Genomic DNA, 13,483 nt, shown 5'->3' with positions numbered 1-13,483 from the left:
AAAATCAGACGCGAAGCCACAATTCTGGGAATACATTTCTTGCCCTTGTAAACTCTGCCTGGCCCTCATAAAATAGTCCATGTGAAATTCGGAGAGAACTTCACACAGAACATTCAACTGTAGTAAGAGGTCATCCTGTAGCAAAGCAGTAGCCAAAAATGCTTTCTAAAAGTAAAAAAATCTTTATTAGGACATGTGTAAGCCTGACGCGTTTCGTGCCTAAGGTGGGCACTTATAATGCCCTACACATGAGCCCACTGTATAGTTTATATTTCATATGTTAGAAAATGGAGGGGGGTAACCCGGTGCCCGAAAAAGATTTTAAGGCCTTTTGCAGGCTATCACTCTGAAAAAAGGAAAAAGATGCCAGCGTTTTTTGGGACTTATAAACTTTTCCACTAAAAATATGATGTAAGTAACAGAAGACTGAGGAAGATCTATGCACTCCATTGTACTTCGACCTGGTCTGAGCTGGTGACGGCAAGTCTGGCGAAAGAGGTAACGTTCAGTATAATCCGCATCTTAGTGAATTTGCAGAGAAACGTCCATTCGCCTGGCGATAGAGTTCGAATGACCGTCAACGTCTGTCTCTTTCGCTAGCGAAGTGACACCTGCGCCCATTAGTAATGTGCCTAAAAACGGTAACGCTAGCAAATCGTCGCCAGCGTTGGTCACTTCGCCCTTTAGTGAATTTACCCCATAGGGTACAACATTCTAAGTCTTTACTGGCTGTTATGTGCCCTTAAAACATTCAACTAACTGGCTCCTAAAAAAACAACTAGCCCCAGTAGATAACTGCTGCACAAAGGAAAGAACGGTAACTATGGTAATAAATAAATCCCTGTTAACAACACCTACATAAAGAACATAATTAATTAATGTATATACAAGTCAATTGAGAAAATCAAAGACAATATTAAAACTTCCCCTTTCAAACCATACCTATTACCCAAAGAAAAGAACTACGGTACATGTTTGGGAAGAATACTCCAAATTACAGGAAGGCCATCTTCCATAGATGCCATTATGAGCAAATAATTCCTATTTTTAAAAATTAAAATTATCTATGTGATATAAAGTAGCATGGACTTCACCCCAACTAGGAGAAGCAGAATATTTATAGGAATACTGTAAAGTCAAAGGAGTGATTTTACTACAATAAAGACTTACGGCTCTATGCTAACTGGGGTGGCTTCTCCCATGGCTGTGAGCAAAGGCGGCATATCCTCCAAGCTATCTGCTGGAAAAATGTATTTGTGAAAAGGACACGGGAAAAAAAGAAAGAAACGGAAAAAGAGAAACGCTCGCAACAGTGAATAAAGCAGTGGTTTTAGGAACGTTCTGAAAATTTGGGACCAAGATATCGGACACAGTTTTAAGAGCAGGAAAAATGACACATTCAGTGGAAGATTTATTAAAGGGTCGAATTGAAAATTCTAAATTTTCTAATTTTTTTTTATGGTCAAAACTGTCGTATTTCGACTAGGGAATTATCCAAACTCGATTTGATTTTTCGAGATTCATCATACTCTAGCCCAGGGGTCCACAAACTTTTTTAACCACATTCAAAAATAAAAAGAGTTGGGGAGCAACACAGGCAGGCAAAAACGGTGCCAAAGATGGACTGTAAATGGCTGTTTGGTGGTCCCTATGTGGACTGGCAAACTACAGGAGGCTTTGTTTGGAAGTACACTTGGTTATTATACAGCCAAAACTTCCCGTCAAGCCTGGAATTCAAGAATAAGCACCTGTTTGGACGACCGTTGGGAGCAACATCCAAGGGTTTGGTGAGCAACATGTTGCTCGCGAGCTACTGGTTGGGGATCACTGCTCTAGCCCTTTAAGAATTCAAATTTGACTATTCGCCACCTAAAACCTCCCGAAATTACTGTATACGTAAATGGGAGAAGTCCAGGGATCAATTTGGAGATGTTTGTAGCCTTCGGAGAAAAAACTTGAATCTAGTTTTGTATAATTCGAATGGAATTCAAGTTTTCAGATCGGTTAAATTCGTCCAATTTGATTTTCGTAAAGGATCAGTAACAATTTAAAAAAAAAAATTGTTAGCATTGAATGAAAAAAAACAAAAAACACAAAGACAAATGAAACTTTTAAATCGCCAAGTCTTTATTAAGAAATAACTTACTGAAACTCCGCTTGCGCTCCTCTTCAGAAAAGGCAACATGGTGACGACCCATCATGCGGCGCTTGATTTCTCCTCCCTGGCCATCTCCTTTAAGGAAAGCAGGGAGGAGGAATCGAACGCCGCACGATGGATCGCCTTTTCTGAAGAGGAGCGCAAGCAGAGTTTTGGTAAGTTCTATCTTAATAACGATTTAAAAGTTTCATTTGTCCTTGTGTTTTTTTATCGTTCTATACTAACGAATTTTTTTTTAAAAAACTTGATGTTACAGGTAGGGATGCACCGAATCCAGGATTCGATTCGGCCTTTTTCAGCAGGATTCGGCCGAATCCTTCTGCCTGGCTGAACCGAATCCGAACCCTAATTTACATATGCAAATTAGGGGCGGGGAGGGAAATTGCGTGACTTTTTGTCACAAACCAAGGAATTTTAAAATGTTTTCCCCTTCCCACCCGTAATTTACATATGCAAATTAGGGTTCAAATTCGATTCAATACTCGCCCGTATGCGTCGCCAAGGATAATAGTGGATTCGGTGCATCCCTAGTTACTGGTCCTTTAATAAATTTACCCTGATTGAATTTCGAATTCAATCGAATTTAAGGGAGTTTAAAAAAATAAATAAAAAAAAAACTCGCATGAATTTGAAACTCGACACTTGATGAATGTGCCTCTCAAAGATAATAAATAGTTCCTGATGATCATTTTGCCTTTCCCTCTAGTTTACGGTCTGCACTATGTAGTGTATTGAATGTCATGAAAACTTACTGGATCTTAGCAGAGTCCGTGTGCTGCTCTTGGGTGTGATTGGTGGAGGCATTCCATGGGTGCTGGCCGACAAGATAGCATTGAAGTACAGTCCTGAGCCCTCACGTACTGGGCTGAGTATGGGTGGTGGGGTATAAGGCGGAAGTTCAAAGTTTCTGTCACATGGGTGATCAGATACCCGTACAGGTGATCGAAGGTGGCTTTGGTATGGAGTAATGTTGGAATATAGGACAGGAACAATGAAGGTGCCGGATTTTGGAGGGATAAACAAAGGTTCGGGTCTAGGTCGCTTTGGTTTCCGGGATTGGGTTTCTCCTTCGGATATTGGAGAAGCTTCATTTTTCTACAAAAATAAAATCATTAGAAAGAAGACGTGTCAAAAGTGTTCTTACATAATATTATACTTACATGAAGATGAGATGGAAAACAGATTAGATGATTTAAAAGAGGCAAATATTTTAAACAGAAACTCAATAAATAAGCTATTCTCTAAAACCACTGACTGTGGAACATGTTGTCAATCTTTTACTATTATTCATTAGTAATAATAGGGCTTGTGCTGAACGTACGTTTTTGAAAGAGGTCTATACATTGCATTTAACCAGAAAACTAAACCACTTTCACTTTCCAGCTTCCTGTAGGTAGGTAGTAAAACATAAATAGAGTCTAGATATAATTGCTCTGTATAGTGGGCTGCCCCTTAACTCAAAGGGCAGGGGGTTTTGTTTATACAGAGCTCATTGTTTAAAAAAATTCAGGGAAAAACTAATTTTTAATACCAATTAGGAGAGTGTGGATTTTTTACATAAACATTTGCAAAGGATTTTGCCAATAGGTGTTTCTAAGATCAAGTCAATACCCTGAATGTGTTTCAGTGGTGATTATAACTTACCAATGCTGATGCCTCAGTTAGATTTGCTTGCCCAGCTCTATTCCGCGTGACTATCACAGATGGCATAGATGAAGAGGAGTCTCTTTCAGAGCCTGCAGTCCTTTCCATCGTTGCATCTTCTCCCTTTTCTTTCCCAGGTTCCATTTTCACGGGTACAGACACAGGCATTACTAGGGGTCTCAAGTCGCCATCTCCTCTGGTCCTCTTGTTAGTTGGAACTCCTGCAAAGTCTAAATTGGCTTTCGATTCTAGGCTCTGCTTCTTATCGCCTGATGCTTCTGCATCCAGCTGTTCAAAGGCATCAAAAATAGAGGAGACACTTGAAATTCAGGATTTAAAACATACATAGGATTTTATTCATTGCTAAACATGTGCACTCCCCAGCTCCAAAGTAATGTTCTTATTCTTCCACAGCACACTTTCTGATTTGCATTACCCTCCAAACAGCTATCCCAGGCATCAGAATGCACATGGTCATCGTTTCACCTTAACTGGAGCACAGCCTTTCCCATAGACGTTTATTATCAACCCAATGGATATATAGTCAACTATGGCTTCCCTGGTCCCATGCAAACCAAAGCTTAGCAACAGAGAAGTGCAGCAATGGACAAAAATAAAGAATGTAAGCTATTTATATCTGTGTCAGAGCCCACTGAGCATGTGAGTGTCACAGACACTTTCCAAGATGGTGACCCCCTGTGACAAGTTTGAAGTCCTGGGTCATTGCTGCTATTGACAAGCTCAAACTTTAGCCTCGTGCAATAAGTTCACTATATAAAATATGGCATTTCGAGCCATATTAATTTTTAGGGTTTAGTTCTCCTTTGTGTTCACTGCATTTCCTACTTTTAGGATACAGCACCTTTAATTTACCACAACACCAGTTTATTGGGGTGAAACGAAAGAGAAGTGCTGCACCTAAAAATTTCTAGTGGTGCCCGTACACAAATTTGGGAAACTCTTGAAGAATAGGGGCTGTGTGCAAGGGCTGCAGGTGAAAAGCGTGCCAATATAAGGACACTTACTCCTACATACTATTATTTTTCACTGGACTCCAGCCAAAGACATGAGAGAACTCATCCCATTCACATGTTTTTCACTGCTGCATCTAATTATAGTTTTGGAGGAGAGCTTTAGGCATACGGTAACCCTCACAGTTGAAGACCAAAAATTGGCAAGCACTCCGTAGTCCACTCGTGGGGTAAAGCGTTCAAGTTTATTTCAAAAGGTTAAAAACATTACAATCCTGACGCGTTTCGTATCGAAGATATGTAGTCATAAGCATCACATGCATAGCCGTTTGACACAATGCAAGTTATGCCTAAGATTACGATATGAAACGCGTCAGGATTGTGATGTTTTTAACCTGTTGAAATAAACTTGAATGCTTTACAAATGGGGCTACGGAGTGCTTGCCAATTTTTGGTTTCACCAACAGCTACGGGTTTGGGGCGTCACAGTTTTTCTCTAGACCTTTATGCATTGATTAAGCGTGTGCGAGCCCAGAAGCGTGGGACCTGGGGGTATGTACACCCAGGTCATCTAGAAAAAACGGTGAGCACGCTTTGCAGCGTCAAGGAGGCATTTTACGGTTTAATAGCCATTATAATTATATAGATTTCAAGAGTGGGATCTGGATGGTTCCTAGAAAGCATTTTATTGGGCGGTGTACAGGGCCCTCCACCGGGCCTTCCCGATCAATATTTGGCCGAAAGTCGGTTCGTTGATGAGGTCCTCGACCCTACTAACCAGTTTTCTAATTCGATTGTTGGGCCCTAGCCCCATATAGGGGAGGCATCTGTATGATCTTTGTAAGTACAGCAGGCTGAAGTCAGGCTGAAGTCACGGTTTCCTTTAAAGGGATACTGTCATGGGAAAACATGTTTTTTTCAAAATGAAATCAGTTAATAGTGCTGCTCCAGCAGAATTCTGCACTGAAATCCATTTCTCAAAAGAGCAAACAGATTATGTTATATTCAATTTTGAAATCTGACACGGGGCTAGCCATAATGTTGATTTCCCAGCTGCCCCCAGTCATGTGACTTGTTCTGTGATAAACTTCAATCACTCTTTACTGCAAGTTGGACTGATATCAACCCTTCACCCCCCCCCCCCTCGAGCAGCCTAACAACAGAACAATGGGAAGGTAACGAGATATCAGCTCCCTAACACAAGATAACAGCTCCCTGGAAGATCTAAGAACAGCACTTAATAGTAAAAGTAGGAGAAATAACAGCCTGCCAGAAAGTAGTTCCATCTTAAAGTGCAGGCACAAGTCACATGACTTGGGGCAGCTGGGAAACTGACAAAATGTCTAGCCCAATGTCAGATTTCAAAATTGAATATAAAAAAAATCTGTTTGCTCTTTTGAGAAATGGATTTCAGTGCAGAATTCTACTGGAGCAGCACTATTAACTGATGAGTTTTGGAAAAAACATGTTTTTCCATGACAGGATCCCTTTAACTATGTTTTTTATTTGCCCATATAAAGTACTTTTTTTTTAATCTCTGAAGAAGTCTTTTCAGGTATTGCTACTGGTACAGTTCTAAAGAAAATATGAATCTATTGCCATGCATGGTTTCTGTCGCTTATGTGGCCCAGCCAGGATAAAGAATAATTGTTCCATTTGATCAAGTCTTGTTCTCATTTTAAAATATCAGTAGGGGGAATTCAGAGTGTAATTCTATGAGGTTAAAGTAATTCACAAGTCCTCTAATGTTTCTCTTTTACATGGGAAGTCGAAATGTAATTGTAGTAATTTCCTTTCTCAGTCACATATGATTATGAGTAAAGCTGGTCATTTTGTGTCATTGATTTTTCTGGAACTCCCCGAGAACTCGTAATAAATTTGGTACAGAGGTCTGAGTCAGTTAATAGGAGGGTTACATCATCTGCAAATAATCCTGATTTTTTTTTTTTTTACATGTAAGGTTTGGATCGGTTAATCCAGATGCTGCAAGTAAAACATTACTTGGTCACAAATGTCCTTTTTCATATGAATAATATTTGATCCCAGTTTATCTTCCAGTTTTTATTCCTACATTCACAAAGGAAATGGTATTTTGGGGAACTTTGCTGCCCAGAAAGAATCCTATCCGTTTTTAGGAGACAATGCCTTATGTGCCATTGCTCTAAAAGAGGGCTGACCAACTGGCGGAAAGCGACCCCCCCCCCCACACACACACACGCATGAAAGTCTGCCTGCTGTGACTGCTTACCTTGTGTAAAATTTAAAAAGGTTCTAAAATTAACTGGCCCCTGCATTGTTCACACATGTAATCCCCCCACATCGTTCTCATCTGTAACCCCTTTAGTGTTCACACTCCTAAATCCCTGTAATGTTCACTCACACCACGAGAAGTGCCCACATTGTTCAACAGTTCACACATCACACAAACTGCTGCAGGGTCAGCAGCATAATGTCACTGCATGTAGCACAGTGGCTTTAGAGCGGTCCTGTGTCTCCTGCTCTGTTCTGCCTGCCCTGTGCTCCCTGTGTGTGCGTGCCATACTCTGCTTGCCCTATGCTCCATGTGTGCCATACTCTGTCTGCCCTATGCTCCGCTAATCATACTCTGCCTGCCCTGTGCTCCGCGTGTCATACTCTGCCTGCCCTGTGCTCTGTGTGTCCCATACTCTGCCTGCCCTGTGCTCTGTGTGTCCCATACTCTGCTTGTCCTGTGCTCTGTGTGCCATACTCTGCCTGCCCTGTGCTCTGTGTGTCCCATACTCTGCCTGCCCTATGCTGCCTGTGTGTGCCATACTCTGCCTGCCCTGTGCTCTGTGTGCCCCATACTCTGCCTGCCCTGTGCTCTGTGTGTCCCATACTCTGCTTGTCCTGTGCTCTGTGTGCCATACTCTGCCTGCCCTGTGCTCTGTGTGTCCCATACTCTGCCTGCCCTGTGCTCCCTGAGTGTGCCATACTCTGCCTGCCCTGTGCTCCCTGTGTGTGCCATACTCTGCCTGCCCTGTGCTCCCTGTGTGTGCCATACTCTGCCTGCCCTGTGCTCTGTGTGTCCCATACTCTGCCTGCCCTGTGCTCCTTGTGTCCCATACTCTGCCTGCCCTGTGCTCCCTGTGTGTGCCATACTCTGCCTGCCCTGTGCTCTGTGTGTCCCATACTCTGCCTGCCCTATGCTCCCTGTGTGTGCCATACTCTGCCTGCTCTATGCTCCGTGTGTGCCATACTCTGCCTACCCTATGCTCCGTGTGTGCCATACTCTGCCTGCACTATGCTCCGTGTGTCATACTCTGCCGGCCCTGTGTGTGCCATACTCTGCCTGCCGCGTGCTCCCTGTGCATGCTACTCTGTCTGCCCTATGCTCCCTGTGTGTGTCATACTCTGCCTGCTACTCTTCCTGTGTGTGCCATACTCTACCTGCCCTTTTATAAACAGCAACTCAATGGGAACCACTAAGGGTTATTCACTCAATGGATTAAAAAAAAAAAAAATCATCCACTTGAATCAATTGAGAAATTAATTGATACCAATCCCACAATTGTTACCAAAAATTAAAAAGGCCCCCTAATAGGGTTACAACCTTATTAAATTAATGTGCAACTCAGTTTCTCCGATTAATTAATAAAAACAATTGATATAATATATAGCATCAAGCAAACCTTTAGGCAATTAAGTGGTTAATTCAGAAGATTTTAAAGTGATTGAAAGTGCTGTGCCAATAAATAGTAATAAATTATCTGATCGAGCTGATTCTAAAGTATAATTTACAGTCACCATTAATTCAAGGATAAAAATTAAGGAAAATGAAAAAATTAAGAAGGTGGAGTTGTCCGAAAAGCTACTACCTATTATTTTCTATCCCTGGGACACCAGAAAGGGGGAGAAAGGCAAAGTAACCGGGACTGTGATCTTAAATATTACGCTAAACCCTAAACTGTAAGAGGCTATTCTAATCTAAAGAACCACAAATCCACGGCCTCCTGAGATTGTAGCAGAAAAACCAGAAGAGAAATTATGAGCCAAGCAGCAATCTGAGATTCCAACAACCCGCAATAATTTAGTTCAGGATTTGTTAAATAAAATTGTTTTGTATAAAAGGCTTTATCAAGGCGAATGAAACTGTTTAAATCACTTCTGTGTATTACGTATTTGAGTTTTTTTAGATTAGAATAGCCTCTTACAGCTTAGGGTTTAGCGTAATATTTGAGACCACAGTCATTTTCCTCCTCCTCTTATGAATTCGAGCAGCTTGATTTAATTTTTATCCTTGAATTAATGGTCACTGTAAATTAATTATACTTTAGAATCAACTCGATAAGATAATGTATTACTATTTATTGGCACAGCCTTTAAAATCTTCTGAATTAACCACTTAATTGTCTAAAGGTTTGCTTTATGCTATATATTAAGTCAATTGTTTTTATTAATTAATCGGAGAAACTGAGTTGCTCATTAATTTAATAAGGTTTTAACCCTATTAGGGGGCCTTTTTAATCATTGGTAACAATTATGGGATTGGTTTCAATTGATTTCTCAATTGATTCAAGTGGATGAATTTTTTTTTTTAATCCATTGCACTGCACTTTATAACTTAACTATTTACATTAAGGGGCACATTTACTAAGCTCGAGTGAAGGATTAAAATAAAAAATACTTAGAATTTTTTTGGCTACTTCGACCTTCGACTATGACTTCGAATCGAACAATTCAAACTAAAAATCGTTCGACTATTCGGTAGTCAAAGTACTGTCTCTTTAAAAAAAACTTCAACCACCTACTTCGCCACCTAAAACCTACCGAGCACCAATGTTAGCCTACGGGGAAGGTCCCCATTGGCTTTCCTAGCAATTTCTGATCGAAGGAAAATCGTTCGATCGATGGATTAAAATCCTTCGATTCGAAAGATTTAATCGTTTCCTTCGATAGAACGAATTGCGGTAAATCCTTCGACTTCGATGTTGAAGGATTCGATGGTCGAATATCGAGGGTTAATTAACCCTCGATATTCGACCCATAGTAAATGTGCCCCTCAGTGAATACACCTTAGGGGTTCCCATTGAACCAAAAGTTGCGGTTTATACAATTAACTAAATTTTACTTATCTGGGTGTTGGTTGAGGTATTAGTTTACTTTTCTGTCAGTTTGAATTCTAATTGATTAAGTGGGGTACTTTCTCTTTGGTTTTCTTAATGTTTTTATTTAAATAAAGTGCTAGACAACAATAAGAAATGCATCAAACATTTATAAAGACTGGCATGAGATTGGTAATTTACTTTAAGATGAAACATTTACCTTAGTGTTTTGAAGAGATGGCAATTCGGATGCCTTCTGGGCCAAAGTAAACAGATTGACTTCCTGGGATATACGCCGTCGCCGTCTTGTAGTCTGGATCACCCCTCCAGTACCCCCAGCAAGAGGGTCGTTTTCAGACCCACTCTGCTCAGCCTGAGGCTGCATTTCCCCTGCTCTACCATTCTGAGGCAGAGGTGCCTTATCTAGTTCAGGGAGACGACCATAGTTTTTGTCCTGAGTAATTATTTGCTGGTTTCCCCTCTTGTAAGGCTCATGTGCCGCTACCTGATGTGGTATTGTATGCTCATAAGGATTTTGCATGTATTGATTCGTTACTTGTCCCTCAAAAGGCTGAGTGATCCCTGTAGGAGCTAATGGTGGGAGGCCTTCTTTAGAAAGTCTGCGTGACCTCCTCGGCAAAGGAATCTGAGCCTTGGGCAGCACGGTCTGCTGGTTGTGCTCTGCAACAGCTTTTGTGTATGCCTGTGATACTGGAGCAAGCTGAGACTGGCTTATCACATGCATCTTCTGCTGTGCCACCCCATGAGGCTGTGCCATAGTTACAGCTGGCTGAACGCCATAGGTTGCCTGCTGCTGTTGCTGGGTTGGGTAAAAGTTCTCAAACAGTTGCATCTGAGGTAGGGCTGGCTGCGGTTTCTGCTGTGAGGCAAAAGAAGCATTAGATGGGGCATTAGGAAACACGTGGAACAGTTCAGAAAGTGCCGGTTTCTGGCCTTGGTGCCCAAATGCCATTTGAAAAGGCTGCAAAGACAAGTGCTGTGTTTGCTGCTGCTGAATTTGCTGCTGCTGAATTTGCTGCTGCTGAATTTGCTGCTGCTGAATTTGCTGCTGCTGAATTTGCTGCTGCTGCTGAGCCTGTAAAACAGAGTTTAAATGGGCCTGCTGTTGGGCAAGCGTGTGGTGCTCCAGTTGAGCTTTCTGAGACATCATTTGCTGCAGAGCATCCCCATACATATCTAGCTGAGATACTCCCACTGCTTTGTCCTGGCTCCGCTTTTGTGGCTCATGATGGTTGTGATAAGAAGAAACCATGGTGATGCCATATCCGCCTGGGTTCCGCGGCCACATATTAGCAGGCTGCGCTTGCCACGTAGGATCACTTCTTTCGGATACATTCCAATTACAGGGAACTTGCTGCTGATTCAATCTCATAGCATCGGGTCTCTCCTGGGTATACATAACTGTATTGAGCATATTGCTGGAAGGAGCAGAAGCAAGACCGTCCAGCTTGGAAAAATCTGAAGTCCGAGAAACTGGCGGCCTCACCGCGGTCCCGTAAAACTGCTGCTCTTTCACCTGTGCCAGTTTACCTGGAACTGCAAGGGCCTGTTCGTTGAAAAACGAAATTCTCTTTCCCGTTCTTTTATTTGAAGCCTTTTGTTGAGGCTGCAGATTCATGGTAATCAACACACATGTAAACCTTGGAGATTTCTCCGCGGCAGTAAGAACAGTAAGAGGATATAAATAACTTTTAAGAGTAGCAGGTTCCCAAAACGGGGAGAGGTATGTAATGTTCTTCAGATCTTGCCAGATTCAGCAGGGTGCATCCTTCTCACTCTCCAAACGATGGGATTCTGCAACACAGAAATGGAATATAAGTCTCTGCATTATTACACAAATACCAAGCATTTGCAGAACAGGAGGTCTTGCCATTTACATAATAGAAACTATGGGTTTTTGTATTGGCAGCCTTTAGTTTTGTGCCATATTTCCTAAGTCCTAGTCAGAAAGATAAGAGCTATTGTGAAAACCTTTCTTCAAGTTGAGCAAGCAAGCAGCACCTACAACTATTCCAGAACTAAATACAGGTATGGGGCCTGTTATCCAGAATGCTCGGGACCTGGGGGTTTTCTGGATAACAGATCCTTCCGTAATTTTGCTCTTCATACCTTACGTCTACTAGAAAATCATGTAAACATTAAATTAACCCAACTGGTTTTGCCTCCAATTAGGATTAATTACATCTTAGTTTGGATCAAATACAAGCTACTGCTTTATTATAACAAGGGAAAAGGAAATAGTTTTGAAAAATTTGGATTATTTGGATAGAATTCAGTATATATGGGAGCTGGCCTTTCCATAATTCAGAGCTTTCTGGATAATGGATCCCATAACTTTAATCAGAGAAAACACTTTGATCTATGTTATCGAAATCTACTGCAACACACCTCCTTGCAATTATGTTGAGCTCTGCAGGGGGTGTTGCCGGGGTTTTTCATACCTGAAAAAAGTTTATCCTTTATACAAATTCAGATCATGTATTTGGAGTTTTGCAGGCACTCAGGTACTAATAAACAAACCAATTCATTTTGGAAAGCACCAGACATTCTGTAGTCATAACAAAGAGCCAGACAAAGGAACAAGAACGTAATAAGGCTTGTATGGGCAGAGCTGGTAGATAAAAAATGGCTTGCGGAAATATTTATACAGAATATGGTGCACAGTTTCACCAAAAATATTCAGAATCTCTTGGCGGCTGCTATGAAAAGATCTGCTTCTTGAGAGGGGAAATATCATGATGGTGTGATGTGATCAATGAGCTTCTGCGCTCCTTGCTTACACAGGATTTTGACTGTTAGAGGGTTGAATTTCGAATTCAAACTCCCATAAGTTCAAAATTCGACAAATTGGAAATGATTAATAAAAGTCGAATTATTCAAACTCGGTCAAATTTTACTGAGCCGAAAACTTGAATAGAATTCAATTTGCATGATAAAAACTCAATTTGAATCAGAAAAAAAAAAACTTGATTCGATTGATGCCCGGACTTCTACTATTGAGAGTTTTGACCAAAAAAAAAAAAAATAGAATTTTCACTTGGACCATTAATAAATCTGCCCCTTCGTTTACTATATCTAGCGTTTGTTTCAACAAAGTACAACTCCCTCCCCTTATTTGCTGTGGAACAATATGCAGAAAAGACATTTCAGGAGTAATAGAGCATGGCCATCAACCACTCTGAACTACAGTTCCCAGCATTCCTCAGCAGTAAGCAAAACAATTGATCCTGCGGAAACGTTGCTCACCAACCTACTGGATGTTGCTCCCAATGGCCTCAAAACCTTAACCTTCTTAAAAACCATGTGAACTGCCAAGTCTCTTGTGGGCTACCAACAGCCAATAACAGCCCATATTTGGCACCCCCCCCCATGTTTCATGCTTGTGTTGCTTCCATTTGAATGGAACGTGGTAAACTATGATATGATGCTGATTCTAAGCAACATACAGGAAAGTTACTTCCCATTCAACTGCGGGTCAATGTCTCAGGGTGTGTATTAAATAATTAGTGCAGCCATTTAAAGAAGAACTAAAGCTTAACTAGCTAGAAATGTTGTACATGATGTTTTGTGCTTCTGTACCAGCCCAAGGCAACCACAGCCCTTTAGCAGTAAAGATCTGTGTCTCC

The 13,483-nt window shown here is 41.3% G+C and overlaps 1 protein-coding gene across 3 annotated transcripts in view; it reads right to left on the bottom strand.

The window, feature by feature from the left end:
* mideas.S (mitotic deacetylase associated SANT domain protein S homeolog) overlaps positions 1–13,483 on the bottom strand; it is a 56,331-nt gene that overhangs the window by 14,295 nt on the left and 28,553 nt on the right. For 2 of the 3 annotated variants that reach the window (XM_041575285.1, XM_018232252.2), the window contains exons 2-5: positions 10,057–11,651; positions 3,803–4,090; positions 2,911–3,253; positions 1,171–1,240 (exon numbers count right to left, since the gene is read on the bottom strand). In XM_041575285.1, coding sequence (XP_041431219.1) covers positions 1,171–1,240; positions 2,911–3,253; positions 3,803–4,090; positions 10,057–11,475 — 2,120 coding nt within the window. In that variant the 5' untranslated portion in view covers positions 11,476–11,651. The remainder of the gene's footprint in view (positions 1–1,170; positions 1,241–2,910; positions 3,254–3,802; positions 4,091–10,056; positions 11,652–13,483) is intronic. The other variant, XM_018232254.2, reaches the window with a different exon arrangement.

The sequence above is a fragment of the Xenopus laevis genome, chromosome 8S (assembly GCF_017654675.1).
Source record: "Xenopus laevis strain J_2021 chromosome 8S, Xenopus_laevis_v10.1, whole genome shotgun sequence".
In the NCBI taxonomy this organism is placed as follows: Eukaryota; Metazoa; Chordata; class Amphibia; order Anura; family Pipidae; genus Xenopus; species Xenopus laevis.
This window is presented reverse-complemented; position numbering and strand designations above follow the sequence as displayed.